At 56.2% G+C, this 20,413-nt stretch overlaps 1 protein-coding gene across 2 annotated transcripts; it reads left to right on the top strand.

Moving 5' to 3' along the window:
• The first annotated feature begins 1,645 nt into the window (after positions 1–1,645).
• On the top strand, positions 1,646–15,748 carry USP2 (ubiquitin specific peptidase 2). Of its 2 annotated transcripts, none has more exons than XM_040977298.1 (12): positions 1,646–2,425; positions 12,489–12,539; positions 12,970–13,093; positions 13,319–13,430; positions 13,514–13,624; positions 13,804–13,868; positions 14,082–14,185; positions 14,271–14,351; positions 14,769–14,847; positions 15,020–15,127; positions 15,230–15,350; positions 15,597–15,748. In XM_040977298.1, exons 1-12 carry the CDS (start codon positions 1,646–1,648, stop codon positions 15,682–15,684), a joined length of 1,824 nt encoding a protein of 607 aa, XP_040833232.1. In that variant the 3' UTR covers positions 15,685–15,748. The 2 variants fall into 2 exon arrangements, with proteins under 2 accessions (XP_040833232.1, XP_040833233.1); XM_040977299.1 differs by lacking the exon at positions 1,646–2,425 and adding an exon at positions 8,980–9,337.
• The last annotated feature ends 4,665 nt before the right edge of the window (positions 15,749–20,413 follow it).

Here is a 20,413-nt window from a genome sequence, read left to right as displayed (position 1 = left end):
TCCCTGTGCGTACCCCAAGCCTCGTGTGTACACTGGACCTCTGCAGCAATCTGCCAGGCATTCGGTATTTGGAACTTGGCACTAGCTCTCTCCTCCGTCTGAACAGCCTGGGCTGCTGGCCTAGGGCAGGCTGTGTGCCTCCCGAGCTGCTGTCTGCTAATGGTTCCCTGTCCACCCTGCGGCCCGCTTATCTCACTCAAGGGCCTGCAGGGGAGGCCAAGGTCAGAGACTGCCCAGCCCTATCATTATCATCTTACAAAGGGAGGAGCCGAGCTACCTGGTGAAGGTTGGGGGGAAGGAAGCAGGTGGTGACCAGTCGTGGTCGTTCTATGATTTCACGTCTTATTATCTCGTTTATCCCTCCCAGCGACTGTGTGACATAGGGGTCACGCGGGAATGATTATACTCATTCACAGGTATGGAAATTGGGGCTCCAGGAAGCTAAATGAATGGTACCAAATCACCCAGTAGTCCATCCCAGGGCAAATCAAAGTCAGCCCCTGTGCTCTCAGAGTCCTGGATGTCTCTGTCACTTCTCCTCTCCTCCCTCACCCCCCAAGAGCCCTGGAGGAGAAGGGCCTGATCCTATCTGCTGCTCTCTCCAGGATATGCCTGCTTTTCCCTCTGCCCGATAGGGTAATGGGCTCTGGGGTGGGGATCAGGGGTCCCCAGCTGACCTCAGTTTCGTGGCATGGAGACGATGAAGGTTGCACAAAAAGCTCCCTGGACAGGATTCCCAAAGACCTGGATTCCAATCTTGACTCGCATTGAGCAAAATCAGCGCTGCTTTTTCCATCTGTTACAAAAGAGAGGTTAAAGGCATATGATTGCCAGTACTCTGTATTCCTTCCCAGACCCACCCCAACTACATGGAACATGAAGCCATGCCTCCTGCAATGTAGGATTCTGGCCTCCAGGGGGTGCCTTTTGCATGAGTCAAGTGTGCCCGGGGCAATCTAGGATGTATGCTGGTAGGGGAACCCCTGTGCCAGGAGGGGTAGGTGAGGAAAGGGGATAGGGCCCTGAAGAGGGTGGGAGTCCCCCACCTTGGGCCCAGGCAGCAGATGCCTGTATCTGGAAGGATTCTGGGATGCAGACAAGGTAGGACTCCAGCCCGTATGCCACACTCCCATTCATTGCCTCCCCTACCCGCCAGCATTCCCAAGGGTCTCCTTCCTTCCACGGAGGTTCTGGATGGCCACTCTGCAGTCACTGGCATGGACAGTCCTTGACACCAAGAGAGTCTCTGTCCATCATTAGAAAGGAGGGCACCATCTTCACTGTTGAAATGCCTGGGGGCCTGGAGCTGTGGGATCCCCCACAAACTCAGAAGCTTGGGGTTGGGCTGGATGGGGTTTGGGCTGGAGGCTACAGGTGGCTCAGAGGACTGTGGAGGGTGGGCAGTTGCTGTGTGCTGTCTGTGGGACTCTTCAAGGGAGAATGTGTGGTGGTGTGGGGTATGATTCTGTCACCTGGTCAACCTCTAGTGGCCTTTGGCCTTGTACTGGCAGCCCCTTTTAGGCTGTGAGGTTCTGGCCCCAGCAGGTGCCACGGGGGTTCGACATCTGCTGAGGCCTTTGACACCTTCTCTCCTTGCTTTTCAGCCCATGAGGCTCCCAGTCCCCAGTGAGTGCCGCCCTGAAGGATGTCCCAGCTCTCCTCCACCCTGAAGCGCTACACAGAATCAGCCCGCTACACTGATGCCCCTTACGCCAAATCGGGCTATGGCACCTACAGTCCGTCCTCCTATGGGGCCAACCTGGCCACCTCCTTCCTGGAGAAGGAGAAGCTCAGTTTCAAGCCGAACCCCTCCACCAGCTTCCTCACCCGTCCCACCATCTACGGCCCCTCCTCCATCCTGGATTTTGACCGGGGCCGCCCCCTGCTGAGACCCGACGTCATTCGGGGTAGCAAGCGGGCAGAGAGCCAGACACGGGGCACCGAGCGGCCTTCAGGAGGTGGACTCAGCGGCGGCAGTGGATGCTCGTATGGAGTAACCAGCAGCTCCCTCGGCTACCTCCCCATGAATGTCTGTGACCAGGGGGTGACCCTGAGCCACAAGAAGTCCAACAGCCAGTCGGACCTGGCCAGGGATTTCTCCAGCCTCCGGACCTCAGACAGCTATCGGATCGATCCCGGGAACCTGGGCCGCAGCCCCATGCTGGCCCGCACACGCAAGGAGCTGTGTGCCCTACAGGGGCTCTATCAGGCTGCCAGCCGCCCCGAGTACCTGGTGGACTATTTGGAGAACTATGGTCGTAAGGGCAGTGCACCCCAGGTGCTCACCCAGGCCCCTTCCTCACGAGGAGTTCCTGAAGTTCTCAGCCCTACCTACAGACCCAGTGGCCGCTATACACCGTGGGAGAAGAGCAAGGTCCAGGGCCCGGGGTCCAGCCGCTCCAGCTCCCCGGGACGAGACACCATGGTGAGTGTCCCCAGGGGAAGACCCAGGGATGGGCTGGGGAGGCGGCCCAGTGACTGAAGAGGAACTCATAGAATTTCTAGCAAACCCTCCCCCAACACACACACACACACACACACACACACACACACACACACACATATCCTCACACACTGCTATTCTCACCCTCTCCTTTTCCACTCAGTGGTGTCTCCTACAGGTTCTGCCCATCATGGGGTCAGTGCTTCCCATGGAGTTTCCCTGCTCTGGTTGCTTCTCTATTGCTCAGGCCCTGTATTGGACCATAAGCTCATCAGAAGAGGGATTCTTCTGCAGTCATTGGCGGTTCGGAGAACATGGTGGGGAATGCTTTTTCTTGGGTCAAACACCTCTGCTTGAAAGGGTGGCAGCTCTGCAGGAGCCCAGCTGCCTCTCAGACATCCCTTCCTTGAACATACACTCCTCTCGGGCCACAGACCACAGGCCACCCTTTCTGTATTTATCATTTTACCCATTAGGTGGCGTGCTCTTGAACGAGAAAATCTCTTAAATCCCTCCCCATGTGCCTGGCATAGCACAGGGCTCAGCTGACCTGACTGCATGGGAGGATTGGTGGGTGGAAGGATGGACAGCAAGCATATGTGTGGGAGGGTTGGGGTCTCCTCCGTTACCTTAGCTACTCCTTCCCCAGTCCTGGGACATGAGCCTATTGGAAAGAACAGCTGTGCCACTTCCCCAAGAAATACTACCTAGAGGCCTTAGCCAGGCAAGTGCAGCAAGGGTTCAGGACTCAAGTTTGGCCTTGGATCATTGAAAGGACACCTTTGATGACCATTTGGCAAGTCTTGGCCTTGCTGGACCATCTGAGAAGTGCTATTGATATACAAAAGACAGGAGCCTCCTTCCAGGACATTCAGACCCTGATGGAACAGGACTGGCCATGCCAGAGAGCTGGCTTAGAAAGGAACTGGAGAACGATGGGAATCTAACACACCCCTAAGAGCTGGTACTCTTGGGGGGGCCCCTGCGCCATACCCTGGGGTGGGATGGCATTTCACACAGACAGGTCTGATGTCGTTCACCCCAGGGGCAGTCAGAATGGCTTCCAGCAGAGCAGCTTGGGTCCTGAGGCTCCCTCCCTTTGCTCAGAAACCCGAAACTGGGGCTGCTACTTGCCTGCCTCAGAATTATGTTCAGGGTTTAAGGACTGACCCAGAACCAACCATTGGTTTGAATTCTGTTGGGAGGGGGCTTGGGCATTTGCCCTTTGCACCACTTTGGGGCGGAGGAGAGCCCTATTGGAAATTGCCTCTTTCCCCAACGCACATATCCCAACCCTCCCCCAGCCCCAGTTCCGGGGGAGGGGAGCCATAAGGATGGACCGAGACAGTTACTGGGGCCAACTCGGCACCCTAACACGACCCCTTCCATCGCAGACGCAGCCACACAACACACGTGCACAGGCGGTTGGGTGGGCTGGCAGGTTGGCTGGGCATGCCTAGAGGTGAGCACATTCTGAAGCCAGGGACCAAGGGTATATGACTTCAGTTGCCCTTGAGCCTCCCACCCCCACTCCTGGAGCTCCCTGCACTTGCCAAGGACAAACCTTGGCTGTTCGTGCAGTCCAAACCCCTTGTGTCTAAACACCTGGTTTGGGTTCTCAGAACCTCCCTTCAAAGGGACCTGCCCTTCTCAGTCGCTCATTTACAGTGCCTGGGCCTGGCTAGCAGAATCAGCTCAGGTCCCTCACCTCCTGAACCTGCTCTCTGAACCCGTGATCACTCACAGCTCCTGCCTCCCGGGTCGCTGGGAGGAGACTGGAAGGGCCTGGCATGTAGTAGGGCGTCCTTTGCACCTGCCTGGTGTTCTGGGAGGAGAATTGACACAGAAGCCTTTGCCCTGCCCTGGGAGCCTTTGTGGGGGAAGTGCAGTCAGAGGCAGATGAGCGGTGAGAGTGAGAGAGTTCACCCGAGGCCAGGTTAGGCTCCTGTGACTGAGGGAAGGAGCCATGGCCTCTTTCGACCTTGGACACCTATCAGCTCCACTGTATTTCCTCCTCTGTAAAAGGCTGAAGAGCCTGCCTGCTCCGCCCCCTCCCGGGGATGCCCAGAACAATCAGTGGAGGAATCTGAAACCAGGGCAACGCCCGACAGGAGGAGGAGGAGGCCTGGGTAGCTGCTTCCAGTGGGCAGGGCCTGGGTTGGGGAGGGACATTGGTGAGAAAGTGCATTCTGTCGCCCAGGGGACTGCGGGCAGCTGACCTGAACCATACTTGGTGTTCAGAAAAAGGGTGGCCTTGGATTATTAGAAATTCAGTTGAGCATTAGGAAAGAACTGAGGGGTCTGGCGAATTTGAGGGGGAGAGGGAGTCTTAAGCTCCAAACAACCCTGCTCCCATGCCCATAAAGCACCAATAAAAGGCCAGCCACTCAGCAGCACCTGCCCTAAGGCTCCACCCTCCATGTAAAATGTACACAGAGGAGACAGGGAGGGGCAGTGATGGGGCCAAAAAGAAAGAGTTTCTGAAACCTTTTGCCACCCAGCAGTGCGAACTCCCGGCCAGTCCAGGTGGCTGGGCCCTGCAGAGCCCCCAGGCTCCTGGCATACCCAATTCCCATCACCTCCCCCTCCACCCACCCCTCCTGCTCCCATGGCCTATGGAAGGACAAGCTGTTCCCACTGAACCCTGCCAGGGCTGAGCTTTAACCCCTGCTAGCCCTCCCTAATCCTCCTCCTGCAGCTCCACCCCTCCAGCTGCTCCCTCACCAGCCTGGCACCCTGCCCACTGGCCTCAACCCTGCCCCCACTCCTCCCTGCCTGGGCTCCCCTCCCCCACTTCCCCAACCTCTTGTCAAGAAGAGTCAGGGACTGGCCCAGGGCCTTGGGCAGCACTGCTAGCAGCTTGGGCACCTGCTGCTCGCACACAGAGCCAGGGAAGGAGGCTGCAGGTCCTGACCCAGCCCGATCTTTCCCACGCAGTCTCTTCCACGCGCTTGCCCTCTGCTCCAAGACCTGCTTCCCTGGAGCACGGGATCTGGAACCGAGTTACCTGAGTTCCAATTGCCACTTGGGCTGCTGACTCATCTTCTGAAGCCTGGAGTTCCAGCTGTTCAGGGACGGGGAGATTATATAAGTCCAGGTCATGTAGGTTATTTTTCTCTTTCTCTCTCTCTCTCTCTCTCTCTCTTTCTCTCTCTCTCTCTCTCTCTCTCTCTCTCTGGGGGGGGGGGAAGGGCGGGGAGGACTTAGGACTGGAAGCTGCTTTGCAAGCGAGGCAAGGTTGCTGCAAAATGAACATACTAAAGGTGGCAGGGGATGCCTGCTGAGCTCCTGGGTGAGAAGCATCCCTCCATCTCTGGCACCTGGCTTCTCACGTGGGCGACTTAGGCCACACTAGGCTGCGTCACAGCTGCTCTGTTGGTCTAGCCTCTCACTCCCAGGTCAGTCACTTAAGGAGCCTGACTTGGTTTGACAGATTACTCAGGGAGCCCCTTAAACCAAGAGGCTTCCCTAACCAGGACAGGCACAAATCCGCAGAGTAGGTACGGGCACTGGAGGCTGCAATCAGTGAGACCCTGATGTCTCCATCATTTGGAAACCAGCTGCCAGCTGGGACCTGGCTGGTGACCTTGGCATTGTCTTCCGCAAGCTGGATTGCTCAATCTGCACCCAGCACCACGCTCCCTACCTCCTCCCCCTCCACCAGGATATGTCCCTGAGTTAATACAGTGCTGGGGTGGGGCTCAGTAATGCAAAAGTTAATCCAAGCCTGGCAAAATGTTCCCTGCTCCTGGCGGGGGGGAGGGGGGAGAGCCGCTCCATTGACCATGGGCTTCAGCAGTTGAACATCATGTTCACAGTCCAGAGCCGAGCACGTGGGCCCTTTGTAGCCGCTTACCTCAGTGGATACGTCAAACGGGTGCTCCAGACAGAGGCGCTAGCAGGAGAGGGAAGTGGGTTTCTGGGATCTGGTTAGTTCAGGCTAGACTGCCTAGGGCTGGATGGAGCCCAGAGCTATCGGCTGTTTGGGATCTGAGACAGGCAGAGAAGCCAACAGGAAGAGTGCCCTTCCCCAGGCATGCCGGGTTTGGAAGCCCAGCCCCCAGCAGATACAATGCGCCCCCTCTTCTCCTGTCCTTCAATCCACTGAGCCATCAGTCTTATCCATTGGGCTGCTGACAGCTGCGCCTTGGCAGTGTCACCAAACCCTGGACACCAAGCTGCTCACTGGGGTCTGAGAGAAGCAGACAACTCCGTGTCTGTCTGCACAGCACCAACCCTGACTGCAGTGCCGCTGTGCTCCACCACATTCCAGCAGTGATCCAAGGTGAAGAAAATTACTTATCCTGGGAAGATAGGGGGGCAGGCCATACCCAAGCTCTGAGATGAGGCAGTCCTGGGCTGTGGGAGAGCCCAGCTCACAGAATGTGAGCACCCAGCCCACTTCAAGAAGTGGCAGCGTAGGGAAGAAGGGGCGTGGAGGGGACATAGTCAGTTGAGAGAGGAGCCCCAGTCAGACTTGCTTAACAAGATGAGACTCTGGTAAATTCTTCCCATGCTGGAGATCCCACCACCTTCCCTTGCAGTAATAATCTTGCATCCCAGGAACGGAGGGACAGCACACTGGCCCAATGCCAAGGTGCCTGGGGTGGTGGGCATGCTCGTATCCTTGGATCTAAGTCACAAGGTGAGACTGGCCACAGGCTGCAGTGGAGGAGCACCTCTTAGACCATGCACACTTGCTCAATATGCAAAACCAGATCACACGCTCCACTGCCTTCCAAGGCTCGGGGGATTTCCAGGAACCCCAGCAGGACTTCCAGGCCCAGCCTGGCCCTCTATTAAAATTCCATTAAGGGAACCCACAGCCCTACCCTTGGGAAGGTTAGTATGCTGGCATGACCAAGACAAGCCATGCCATCTAAAGCCATTTCCAGATGGAGACACACAGCAGAGACGAACATATTAAGGTCCATAGTTGCTGTGCAAGCTTGGAAGGCTAGCCCACTGGGGATGTCTGCTAATCAGGTGTTTAGAGCAGGGTGGAGTTAATTAGGGAAGACGGTGGGAGATGAGATTTGAGCAGAATTCACAAGCCAGGAATTGAGAACTGGAAGGGCACGCCGGAATGTCCTGGTAGTAGTTGTTACAGGTATAGATTGTGCAGTGTGACAGGTCTGGCCTCAGAGCCCCACGTTGTTGTCATTTCTTACCTTGGCATTTCAGCGAGAACTTGAGCAAGTGGCTGTTTTTTAAACAGGACGAGAGCCCGGTTGGTTGCTAGGCAGGAATCAGAGAGACACAGGGTGGTGACACTGGAAGGCACCTGTGACGGACAGCCTTACCAACAGGCTACCCAGGGCTTCTGGGTTGGAGCTAAGAATCACCTGCTTTGAGAGAACTGGCGTGCCAGGCTGCAAGCATGCCACAGACGGGGGAGGAGCGGCTGAGAAGCAGCTCAGGGCTGATGGCCATTGGCAGTGTGTCCAGGCTCCGGGTTGGGTCAGAGCCTGGGAGAGGTCAGGGACCCAGGAACTCACCCTTCCTGAAAGGCCTGCCCTCAGTGATCACAAGGCAAGATGCCCTGCCCTGCAGTTCTTGTCTCCCCATGCCCTGCCTCTTGCCACCTGCTGTTACACTGAGGCTGACTGCCCCCTACTCCCCATCCCCTGCAGTCATTAACACGGCTGACTGTTCTGTGGGCGGTCTAGGGGACAGCCCATCCGTGTGTCCAGGACACGATCTCCAGGCGGCCGTGGCTGTGTGTCCATGTGTTGGGGGGGGGGAGGACGATGAGCACAGCTAGGGGGAGCAAGAGGAGCCCACAGATGAGTAACAGCACATGCTGCTGCCTCTCTCTGAGTATTTTTAAACGCTAAAAATACCGGCTAAAAATAGCCCATGAGCTGCAAACAAGAACCTTTCTCTAGGCAGATTCCTGGGCCGCCCTGGGAGACGGAGGGGTGGTGCACCAGAAGTCAGAGCTGCAGAACCAAGCCCCGCTGGACTTAGGGGTCACAGTACACTCTACCCTCACCTCCCAAAAAGCAAGCCACCTTTGCGAGTCTCTGAGAGAGGCAGGCAGCGAACTGGTTAGAAGTAGTCCACAAGGTGCTCTACTGGGACCACAAGGGACCATCACCTATGGTACCTGGGCACAACCTCGCTTTGGGAGAGGCGGGAGGAGGGCGAAATTACAGGACCCCCGGAAGAGCGGAGAAGGGGGTCCTGGCAATGTCCGCTCCTAATGGGGCAGGGAGGGCGCAGCTCACGTGGACCTGAGCCCACCCTGAATCATGCCAAAGCGTGTGCCTACGCATAGGTTGTCCCCCGCCCTAGGACAGGACAGCACTTTGGCCAAGTTCTCAAAGCGACCACCTCCAGCAAGGTGAGGCAAGGTGAGGCATCAGCGCTGGCTGACCCTCGAGCCCCCGTGCCCCGGCTCCCAGCCCCGGCTCCCAGCCCCCGCCAGCGCCCGGCCGCCTCGTTGGGGTCCGCGTGCCGCGGCCGGGGGGCGGGCTGGGGGCGGGGCTGCGGCGCGGGCCCCGCCCCCGGCGCTGACGTCGCGGGGGCCGCCGGTCGGCCGGAGCGCGAGAGCCGGGCCGGGGCGGTTGGCGACGGTCGCCGGGGTCCCCTGTGCGCCGTAACGGTCAGCGCCGGGCGCCGCGGACGGCGGCCTCGCGGGCCTCGGCGTCCGGGCTGTGGGCGCTGCGCGGGGACTGCCCCGTGCCCCCGTTGCCGACGTCTGGCGTGGGGCCGAGCCCGCCGCCCGCCCCTCGCCCCCCCAGCATGCGCACCTCGTACACGGTGACCCTGCCCGAGGAGCCCCCCGCCGCCCCCTTTCCCGCCCTCGCCAAGGAGTTGCGGCCGCGCTCCCCTCTCTCCCCGTCCCTGCTGCTCTCTACCTTCGTGGGGCTCCTGCTCAACAAAGCCAAGGTACGCGGGACCCCTTCTTTCCGGGACCCCCCCCCCACGCGGAGGGTTTGGGGAGGGAGGCGCCTCTTGCCCGGGGACCGCCACGCGCCCTCGCCGGCGGAGGCACGAATCCCTCCCAGCCCCCACCTTCCGCCTCCCTGGGTCTCCCGGCAGAGGATGCCCCCTCCCCAGGTGCTGGCACGCGCTTACTCGCAGCCTGCCCACCCCCGCCCTTGAGGCCCCAGGTCCGCGTTCCTCACTCCCTCTCGGTGACCCGGGCACCAGGTGGCTCTCGGCCTCTTAATTGTTGACACCTATCAGGACAGGTGCAGAAGCGTAACCTTGACTAGAGCTGAGTGTGGTCAGGAACGGGCAGCACCTGGTCTGCCGGTGGGGGCGGGGGGAGGGGGCGTCCTCCAAGGCCAAGCCCCAGCCCAGCCAGGGAGACTGGTCCCAAGGGGGCTGTCTCCCAAGGGGTCTTTTGACCACCGTGAAGGACAGAGAAAGTACCCAAAGACGGGGGCCGCTTTTTGTCCTTACCCCTCACTGGATCGCTGAGGCGTGCAGGGGATCCCTTAAATGAAGCAGTCACCAGGCAGAGGAATGCTGGGTACTGCCCCTCTGGGGAAGCAAGAAGGGGCCCTGGGCTGGGCAGGGCTTATGTAACAGGCTCCTGTGTTGGCCATGTGTGCGCTTCCTGGTGGAGGACCCCCCTGGGCTCCTTGGCTGACCTCTCACCACGCAGGTGAAGTAAGCAGGGAAGCTCTCTCTGCACAGCCCCTCCACCATGTGCACCTGCTGATGTGGTCCCTGGGCACCCGCTTCCCAGCTGGAAGGGCACTATGGCCGTGGAGGTGGCATCTGCTCCCTTGGGCAGTGTTTGGTCACCCAATCCAAACAAGGTTCGCCACCAGTGGGCTGAGTACAAGGAAGCTCTGGATAACTTCCTCAGCTGTCTGCACCTGCGTGCTGTCCTAACAGCTGGCATCCCTGCTAGCCTGGCTTGCATAGGGCGGGGGTCTTGTGCTACCCCCTTCTCCCAGTTCTAGCCTCTCTTTCCCTCCCAATCCTGAGGTAGGATTGTTTGCCCAGGAAGGAAGGTCACTCCTGGGACATTTTGTTCATCTGGGGAATGGAAAGTGCTGACTTTTCCCTGGAGCTCCTGACTTCCAGGCACAGCAGCAGACTACCTGGCTGGGCAAAGCAGGGTTGCTCTCCCCTGCGCTGCTGGTATCCATCCACCTTCCACAGGGAGCCTCAAAAATGCCCAGAGGTTCTGATGCAGGGACATGACCCAAAGAAGCCAAGACCCAGAGTCCCAGGGATGCCTTAGGAACGACTCCCTATCCTCTCCCTCCCCTCTAGGCCAGGATCGGCTCCAGCTCAGAGCCGCAGGTGACAAGCATTCCTCCAGGCACAGCTCAGCTTGCCTGGGTCAGCCCAGTGCCGCTCACCGCCCCGCCCCCGCTGGGCCTCAGCGAGGCCTGTGTTTGTGGATATCCACAGCCTGTTGGGACAGATGTCCCCCGAGCCACCAGGGGTACAAATGAATAAAGCACTGCCAAAAATAGGTGTAAGACTGGGTGGGCAACAGGGAGGCTTTTGTGGTGGTGGTTTGGGAGTGGAACTCAGGGGACATGGAAGAACAGAAAATGCTGATAAGGTCCTTGTCCCTTTAGTAAAGATAGAATGCATTGGATTTTTGCTTATTTTATTCCAGTTTGATTTATTTTAATTATTGATATTTAAGTTGTCAAACAGTAGACATTGTTTTATTTATGATACATTTCAGCTTAGTTATTATATGACGATGTAAATATAGATTTGGTATTTTGCAAAAAAAAAAAAAAAGGAGAGAGAGAGAGAGAGAGAAAAGGTTGTTGTCCCCAGGAAGTCTTACATCAGTGTCTGAGGGTCAGTGAGGTGAGATGCCAATGCTGCCAGCCCCAGCACAGCGCTGCCAGGGTGCCATCCCCCACCTGCTGCCAGGGGGCTCCTCTGCTGCCCGCCCACGGCTGGGAACCTTCTCTTCCCTACCTGTTAGTGTCAGGCCTGACAGCTAGCCAGTGGCGGGATCGGAAAGGTAGTTCTTGAGAAAAGCCCTCGTCCAGCCTTGCCCTCCTCTCCTCTCCCCACCCCGCTGACAATCTCCTGGGCTCTGAGCTGCTGACAGCCTCATGGGCTGACTGTCAGCACACGGCGTGAGTAATTTTAGCTGAGTTATTTCAGGCTCCTGTTCTGATCAGGGTTGAGCCGGCCCCACGCATGCCCTAGCCAGTGGTGCTTCAGAGTTGCCTGCTCCCAGGTCCCCCACCCCCAACACTGAAAGAGAGGGGGTGGCAGACCCATCTATCTGCTGTTTCTTTAACCCTTTGGGGCTGAGAGAGCTCTGATCCCTTGGAGGTTTGTCCCCTGATCATCTAAAACATCTTAGCAAATGATGCTGGTATTCCTTGACCTGGCACTTCTTCCCTCCCCAACCCCTTTCAGCAGCCTGAATAGCAGGGATCAGGGCAAGACTTTACCTTCTGCCAGGCTACCCACCATTGCCTGGCCCAGCCTGCTGTCCCCAGGATCCTCTGAGTCCCTGGCCAGGCAGGGAAGATTCTCCCAGCCTCTAATCAGCCCCCAGGAGCTGAGCTCACTGGAAGCAATTCCACCTGTCAGTAGCGCTTCAGAATGGCAGGCAGGACATTTGAGTTGTTCACAATCAAGGGTCAAAACTCAGGGTGTCTTGTCCTTTAACTTTTGCAAAACCTCCTTAAAACGCATGTGATGATAATGGCTTTATCCGTGGACATCTAGGAGTACAAATGTAGGTCACCTGAGGTGCCTGATTTTAGGGCTTGAAATTTGCTGCAGTCAGGAGGCAAGGAATACCTCTAGCTGCGGGACCTCCCTGCCTTGGGTTCTGATGCAGTTGCTAAGGAGTGGAGCAGAGGATGAGGCATGCTGTGGGGCAGGCTGGGGAAGTGCTTACACATGGTCCAGACTGCCGGGTCTTGGGGAATGTTCTCATTGTCCCCAGTGTCCTATTCTCAACCCTTTTCCCTCCAACTGACCCAGCCTGAGAGGGCCAGCACACACACCCTGCTTCTGGCTGCCCCAGCCCCGTCACACACCCCCTCTCGGCATCAGTCTTACCTATGTCCTGTGTGTTCTCTGTTTACAGAATTCTAAGAGTGCCCAGGGTCTGGCTGGTCTCCGGAACCTTGGGAACACGGTGAGTGCCTCTCAGCCCCCTTCTTGGCAAGGCCACCTCCTGCTGTCTCCTGCTAGTGATGACCCTAATGGGATCCTCTCCTGGCTCCAGCTGACCCCCTACCCTTTAGGCAGGTGGTGCCTGTCCTTTCCTGGCTGGAATTGAACCCTAGCAGGGAACGCTGCTGAAAGTCAGGTACCCTTGTACCTGTCAGCTTGCCATGCTCCTGGATCCTGCTCAAGGACACCCCAACCACCATAGCTTTTGCCCCACGCCCCACATCCCTCTGCACATCTCACTACTAAATAAATGAGTGACAGCACCTGTGCCGGTTGTGGACATTTGCCTCCCTCCGGGATCCCTTTGCCGGGTGGATGAGCCAGACGGCCCAGGAGCGGGGGGTGGGTGGAGAGTCTTGTGCACACGCTGATGATCTGATGGGCCCGTGCAGTGCTTCATGAACTCGATTCTTCAGTGCCTGAGCAACACCCGGGAGCTGCGAGACTACTGCCTGCAGAGGCTGTACCTGCGCGACCTGAGCCACAGCAGCAACGCCCATGGCGCCCTCATGGAAGGTGAGCAGCCATGCCACGCAGGAGCAGGGCCACAGGCTGTCTCCCTGCCCTAGCCTGTGCCTCGTTGGGATTCAGAGTTTTTCTGTTTTGTTTTTTAATGTTATTTTAATATTGTTTACGTAATTGAAAGCAATGTCTACCCATGTGGGCCTTAGGATTCAGTTTCTTGGGGAAAGATAGTTCACCTGTACCTCCTCACCCCATCTCTGCCTCTCCCTCCGATAGAGTTTGCAAAACTAATCCAGGCCATCTGGACTTCATCCCCAAATGACGTGGTGAGCCCCTCCGAGTTCAAGACCCAGATCCAGAGATACGCACCACGCTTCGTTGGCTATAAGTAAGATGGGGCCCATCCGGGGCAGCTCGTGGTGTTCTGGGTTCTCGGGACTGCAGGCCTCTCACTGTCCCCCTGGGCTTCAGTCAGCAGGATGCTCAGGAGTTTCTTCGCTTCCTTCTGGACGGACTGCACAATGGGGTGAACCGGGTCACGGCGAGGCCCAGGTCCACCCCTGAGAACCTCGACCACCTGCCGTAAGTCAGAGGGCAACACCACCGCAGGGGAGGCGCAGGGTTGGGGAACTCAGGTAGGGTCCATTACTTCCAGCATAGAGTCAGATTTCACTTGTGAAAATGAAGGACCTGGCTGAGTGAGTTCGCACATTCCACGTACTTGAGCTCTGACCCACGCCCCTCTCCCCTCTGATTCCCAGTGATGATGAGAAAGGGCGACAGATGTGGAGGAAGTATCTGGAACGGGAAGACAGCCGGATCGGGGGTAAGCGTGGGGATGGGAGTCATGCCCTGCTGTCCGTTCACTGCTTTCGCCTACATGGAGCACAGAATGCCTCAAGGATGGGTCTTCTCCCGAGGAACCCCATTTTTGCCCAGTGTCCATCAAGCCAAGACAGGGGCCATGAGAGAAGATCCTGCGACGGACCCTGTGCGTAACTTCCTGTGTTTCCTTCCTTCCCGGCTTCATCTTTCCCAGATCTTTTTGTTGGGCAGCTGAAGAGCTCCCTGACCTGTACGGATTGTGGTTACTGTTCTACAGTCTTCGATCCCTTCTGGGACCTCTCCCTGCCCATCACAAAGGTACACCTCCCTCCCCCACCCTGCAGCTCTCAACGCCTGCGCTGTCCTGTCACTGACCCCTCACCGGTACTCGTTGCTTCCACAGCGAGGTTATCCTGAGGTGACGCTGATGGACTGCATGCGGCTCTTTACCAAAGAGGACGTGCTTGATGGTGATGAGAAGCCAGTAAGTCCTGCTGGTTGTAGCGAGAGCACATCTCCCTGGGACCCACCTGTTGGGAGAAGGCCAATTCAACCAAGGACCAGCTGGATGCGAGCTAGGTTTTGTTGTTACAAAGATTTACTTACTTGACAGAAGAGGGAAGGGACACATCTTCCATCAGCTGGTTCACTTCAGGCAAGGCTGGCCAGGCCAGAGCTAAGAGCCTGAGCTCCGTCTGGGTCTCCCACGTGGGTGGCAGGGGCCCAAGTACCACTTGGACCATCACCTGCTGCTTCCCAGCTGGGAGTTGAACTGGTGCCCCAGTGTGGGATGCTGTCACAAGCAGTGGCTTAACCTACCGCATCACGGGGCCCACCCCAGATTTTGGTTATCGATTTCTCCTATAAGCTCCTTCTAGTGCTGTCCATCTCATCTTTTCAGACATGCTGTCGCTGCCGAGCCAGAAAGCGGTGTATAAAGAAATTCTCCATCCAGAGGTTCCCAAAGATCTTGGTGCTCCGTATCCTTTAATTCTGTTGTGGGTAGGGGACGAGAGGCCAGTAGGCGGGGAGAACGAACAGATGCCCAGTTGTCTGGCCCCAAAGGAAGTGAGATTGACATCCAGAGCTTGCTCTCCTTTGCTTGACTCTGCCCTTGCTGTGTCATCTGCCCTTGACCCACAACAATCCCAGATCTGAAGCGGTTCTCGGAATCCAGGATACGAACCAGCAAGCTCACAACTTTTGTGAATTTCCCACTAAGAGACCTGGACTTGAGAGAATTCGCCTCAGAAAACACCAGTGAGTATCTCAGAGCAGGAAGAGATACATGGAAGCACGGTGGGGTAGTAAAGAGGTGGAGGATGACCCCGGGTGTGACATCATCCTGTCTGTCCTCCCCAGACCATGCTGTTTACAACCTGTACGCTGTGTCCAACCACTCCGGAACCACCATGGGCGGCCATTACACTGCCTACTGCCGAAGTCCAGCGACAGGCGAATGGCACACCTTCAATGACTCCAGGTGAGAACAGGCCTTGCAGGGCTACAGGCCGACACACACCTGAACCTTGCTCGCCTGCATGGCATGCACCTGAAGTGGGCTCTGTGACTGCCCTGGGTCTGCCACTGCCTGCCACAGGCTCTCTGGGTCAGAGGTCGTATGGGTGCATGGTAGGGAGGCCCGAGGTGACATAGCCTTCCAGGCCCTCCACCCTTCTGCTCTGTGCCCCCCGTGCCAGGCCCCTGACCATGCTTTGTCTCTCTGCAGCGTCACACCCATGTCCTCCAGCCAAGTGCGCACCAGCGACGCCTATTTGCTCTTCTATGAATTGGCTAGTCCACCTTCCCGTATGTAGCAGCAAGGAACTGCACCCCTTCTCCCTTCCCTGTGGTGGCCCGACACCCTAAGTTTTTTAAAAAGACAACAACAAAAAAACCAAAAAATGAAAAAAAAAACCTTGACAAATAAGAGAAAAATAAACTAAAATAAACTGCCGAGCAGGAGTTGCTGCAGCCTGTCGGGGTCTGGAGCAAGGAGCCGGGTGCTCCCGAGCCATGGCCTGGTAGGGAAGATGGACTGGACACGGAGACCACAGTCAGCACAGAGCTCCCTCGGCTTCTCCTGTTTGCATTGTTAAGCTTCTGGTTTTGTCCCGTGTAATAAGCAACGCCATCTGTGGGGAGAAGACCCGTGTCTGCCTGCTGCCCTCTCCAGCCCCTGCGCCTTCTGAGAAGACAGCGCCCTCTGGAGTCTGCTGGGAGCATCACTGCTGGGAAGGCGGCACCCAGGAATTCGGGTGCCCATTTCCACTTGGGCCTGTGCACTTGGTCCAGAACAGAGAGCCCTCTTCAGGGGGACAGACAAGGAGACATCTTGGCAAAAAGCTGTTTTTAGTTTTTAAAAATTCCACCTTTTTGTTGTTGTTAATGACCCTAAGGTTTTCTGATTGAAGATGCCTCCTTCGCACCCGCCCAGCTGGGATGGTGTATTAGTCTTTTTTTTCCCCCCTTAAAGTACAGCTTTCTAACACTAGCCCTGCCCATGGTGCTCTGTTGGTGTGTCTGCCAGGCCCACGCACAGCCACAGTAGACCTGGGATCTAAACAAGTTTCGGTTGTAGCTTTTGCTTTTGTTTTTTTGTTTTTTGGTTTTTTTTTAATGTTCTGGATGGAATCTAGTTGCCTCCAAGAATTGTGCCTTATTGCATTTGGGGACCAGGGGGTAACTGTCCCTCCCTGAAATAGCCCTCTTCTTCTCCCTTCTCCCCAGTGCCATGTTCGAACCCACTGGGTGAAGGAGGGGTCATGCCCTTAGCCCCTGGTGGCGGCAGGCACTGCAGTAAGGCGAGGAGGAAGCGGGCTGGTGCAGGGAGGTCTCGCAGCACAGTGTATCCAGGGTTTCTGGCCACGCCCCCTGGCCCACCCCACCCCAGCTGTTCGAAGGTCAACAGCACAAGCCCTGAGCTGCTCTCACCTTTTAATTTATTCTCTCCTTTACATCCCTCCATCCCCAGTCCTCCTGCCCCTCCTCAGAGCCTCCTAGACAGAGGCCCTCTGGACCGAGTTTCTCAGGGATGCCCATGCCACCTGCCCCTCCAAGTTCCTCTGGCATCGGTCTCCAGTCAGTCCTGCACCAGGAGCTGGTTTGGGGTGGGGCTGGGGACATCTTGCTTCGTTGGACAAGCCTTTTCCAGGGGCTTGATGTCACCCAAAGTCACTGGGCAAAACTGCTCAGCCCCAGAGAACAGAGCTGTTCTGCACCACAATGTGGGGTCCTGTGTACTCTGCACTCCGCTTCCCCCGCCCCTTGTGGCCTGGGCCATCCCAGGAGGAGGCACCCAAGAGAGACACCCTGAGTTGAACTGGCCTAACACCCTTCTCCAGGAAAGCCCTGGGAGACCTGAGCCCGAGGGCCGGTGCACCTTGTTACCTTGTTTACTGTGTAAGCAAGCATAGAATGTCTCGTGTACAGTGGTACCTTGTACAGAATAAATCCTAGCTTTGAGAACTAAGGTGCTGAGTGACAGTCTTGATTTGGGATGGGTTGGAACACAGGAGGGACTCCTGGCGTGTTGATAGCCACATATGCAGGCGGTTCAGAAAGTTTACAGGGGTTGTAGCGAGATGGCTCAGTGAACTAAATCCTCGCCTTGCATGTGCTGGGATCCCATATGGACACTGGTTCGTATCCCGGCTGCTCCACTTCCCATCCAACCTCCTGCTTGTGGCCTGGGAAAGCAGTAAAGGATCATCCCATGTAGGAGTCCCAAAAGAAACCCCCTGGCTTTGGGTTGGCTGTGCTCCAACCATTGCAGCTACTTGGGGAGTGAACCAGCAGAGAGAGGATCTTTCTGGAAATCTGCCTTTTCAATAAAAATTAAAATTTGGGGGAAACAAAAAAAAAAAAAAACATGGGAATCAAAAAATTAGGGATGAGCCTTTGACCTAGTGGCTCAGGCCCTGCTTAGGACGGCTCATGCCCCACCTAAGAGTAACTGGGTTTGAGTCCCCCCTTTGGCTCACGAGTCTGTTGCATGATGGTTAAAAGAAAATTTCAGTTTTTGTCTCACATTGAAGAATTTCTGTGCACAACAAGGCAAACTGTTTTGGTTTATAAAGGATTGATATTTTGGGCCCGGTGCAGTCACTTAGTGGCTAAAGCCCTCGCCTTGCATGCACTGAGAACCCATATGCGCACCAGTGTTGGGGACTTAAGCCACTATGCTACTGCGCTGGGCTCTTTCTCTTCTTCACCTGGATTCTCCAATATCCAACTTTCTACCATATGTGTCTCTAGATACTTTGGGGTGAGGTGCTACATTCCCCTTTTAGATGCCCCAGCATCTACCTGGTAAGGACATGCCCGTCCCTGGTGGCAGTTCGCACCTAGGGAAATGAATGTCTTAGGTGCACAGCTCTGGAATCGCTCAGCCACGTCTCAGCTGCTGCTGCGAATCCTGTCGGCTTCGGTGCCTGCACAGACTTGCTGGGCCTTGAAGCAGGGTCTCCAGCAAACCACACCGAGAGCAGGGACTGTCACCCGTGCGAGGAGGGGCCGGGACTCAGCCCTTGACAGATGAAGGGTCCGTTTCCTCTCCCACACCTCAACAGCTGCCTTCCTGCTCAAAATTCTCCCTGCAGTGCTTCCCGCCCCCGCCTCGCCTCCCGGGACTCGAGCCTGAATCCCTCTGGGGCAGCAGGAGCACGTGTCTTCACATTGATCTCTTCATCTTTGGTCAGAACTGTTCAGCCTTTTCTGCCACTGATCTTGGAACTGGGGAAGCTCACGTCAGCCCTGGGCGAGCATTGGTGGGTTTCCTGGGAATGCTCCCTGCCAGCCCTGCTGCGGACACTAAGCCAAGGCCATTGTACTGGCCATCGCTGCCGACATGGAAACACCTGCTGTCACCGGAGGTCTGTGTGCAGCTTAGCACGTCCAGCACACGGCAAAGGACAGAAGTAAGGATTTTTTTTTCTGGTCATTTCTCAAGAATGGCAAAGGCCAGCTGAAGACAATAGTGACAAACCTGGGATTTCTCCCTAAGGAGGTTTTGTATCCAAGAGAACAATTTTTTTATTTTTACTTTTTTAAAAAAGATTTATTTATTGCAAAGTCAGATATCCAGAGAGGAAGATCTTCCGCCCAATGATTTACTCCCCAAGTGACCGCAACGGCCGGTGCTGCACCGATCCAAAGCCAGGAGCCAGGAACCTCCTCCAGATCCCCCACATGGGCACAGGGTCCCAAGGCCCCGGGCCATTCTCAACTACCTGCCCAGGTCACAAGCAGGGAGCTGGATGGGAAGTGGAGCCGCCAGGATTAGAATCAGCACCCAGATGGGATCCCGGCGCGTTCAAGGCGAGGACTTTAGCTGCTAGGCCAATGCGCCGGGCCCAATTTTTTTTTTTTTTAAGATTTATTTGAAAGCTAGAGCTATGAAGAAAGAACTATTGAATCTGCTGGTTTACTCCTCAAGAGGCTGCAGTAGCTGGAGCTGGGCTAGTCTGAGGCCAGAGGCCAGGAGCATCTTCTGAGTCTCCCACCTGGATGCAGGAACTCTGCACTTGGACCACGCTCTGCTGCTTTCCAAGGGACATTAGCAGGGAGCTGGGTTGGAAGTGGAGCAACCAGGACTCAAGCTGTGCCCCATAGAGGATCCAGCTGGCAATTTTACCTGCTACATCACAGCACCAATCCTATTTATTTATTTGTTTGAAAGAAGGAGTGATGGGGAGGGTCAAAGACACAGCGCCTCCATCTGCTGAGTCATTCCCTAAATGTCCAGAGCTGGACCAGGTGGAAGCCAGAAGGCTGGAACTCCAAGTTTCCCATCTGGGTATCAGGGACCCAAGGACTTGGTCCATTTGTTGCTGCTTTCCAAAAACACATTAGGAGGAAGCTGCATTGGAAACAGCACATAGAACTCAAACCAGTGCTGTGATATGGGATGCCAACATTGCAAGAGGTGGCTTAAGATGCTGTGCCACAACACCAGCGCAAGGAAAAATTTCTTTTTAAGATTTTATTTTTATTGGAAAGGCCGAGATACAGAGAAGAAGAGAGACAGAGAGGAAGTTCTTCTATCTGGTGATTTACTCCCCAAGTGGCCACAACAGTTGGAGCTGCACCAATCCAAAGGCAGGAGTCAGGAGCTTCTTCCAGGTCTCCCATGCAGGTGCAGGGTCCCAAGGCTTTGGGCCGTCCTCAACTGCTTTCCCAGGCCACAAGCAGGGAGCTGGATGGGAAGTGGAGCTGCCGGGATTAGAACCAGTATCCATATGGGATCCTGGCACCTTCAAGGGGAGGACTTTAGCGGCTACACTATCTGCCAGGCCAAAGGATAACATTTTAAATGCTGCTAATTCTCCACAAGTCGTGGGTAAACAGGATCTCCCCAAAATGGTTGCAGCACCCCAGATCCACATGGGTGTCTGTCTCTCCGTTAACCAGCTTGGCACTGGTTGCAGCACAAGCACCGCAGGTAAGCCAAGGGCAAGGGCGCATCTCCAGCCCTCACCCTTGCTCCCAAGCCTGCTGGCAACCCCGCGCGCTTCTCAATCCCTGACAACAGGCGCCTCAAACACA

Source organism: Ochotona curzoniae, unplaced genomic scaffold (assembly GCF_017591425.1).
Source record: "Ochotona curzoniae isolate NIBS_2020 unplaced genomic scaffold, NIBS_Ocur_1.0 contig_2723, whole genome shotgun sequence".
NCBI lineage: Eukaryota > Metazoa > Chordata > Mammalia > Lagomorpha > Ochotonidae > Ochotona > Ochotona curzoniae.
The sequence above is the reverse complement of the archived record's forward strand: the minus strand, read 5'-3'. Positions and strand labels throughout refer to the sequence as shown.

Excerpts from the sequence above, each read along its gene's own strand:
- USP2 (XM_040977298.1), top strand. The coding sequence starts at position 1,646 with ATGTCCCAGCTCTCCTCCACCCTGAAGCGCTACACAGAATCAGCCCGC. Across the intron at positions 12,540-12,969 it reads TCCGGAACCTTGGGAACACG|TGCTTCATGAACTCGATTCT; the intron begins GTGAGTGCCTCT and ends GGGCCCGTGCAG. Across the intron at positions 13,094-13,318 it reads CCATGGCGCCCTCATGGAAG|AGTTTGCAAAACTAATCCAG; the intron begins GTGAGCAGCCAT and ends TCCCTCCGATAG.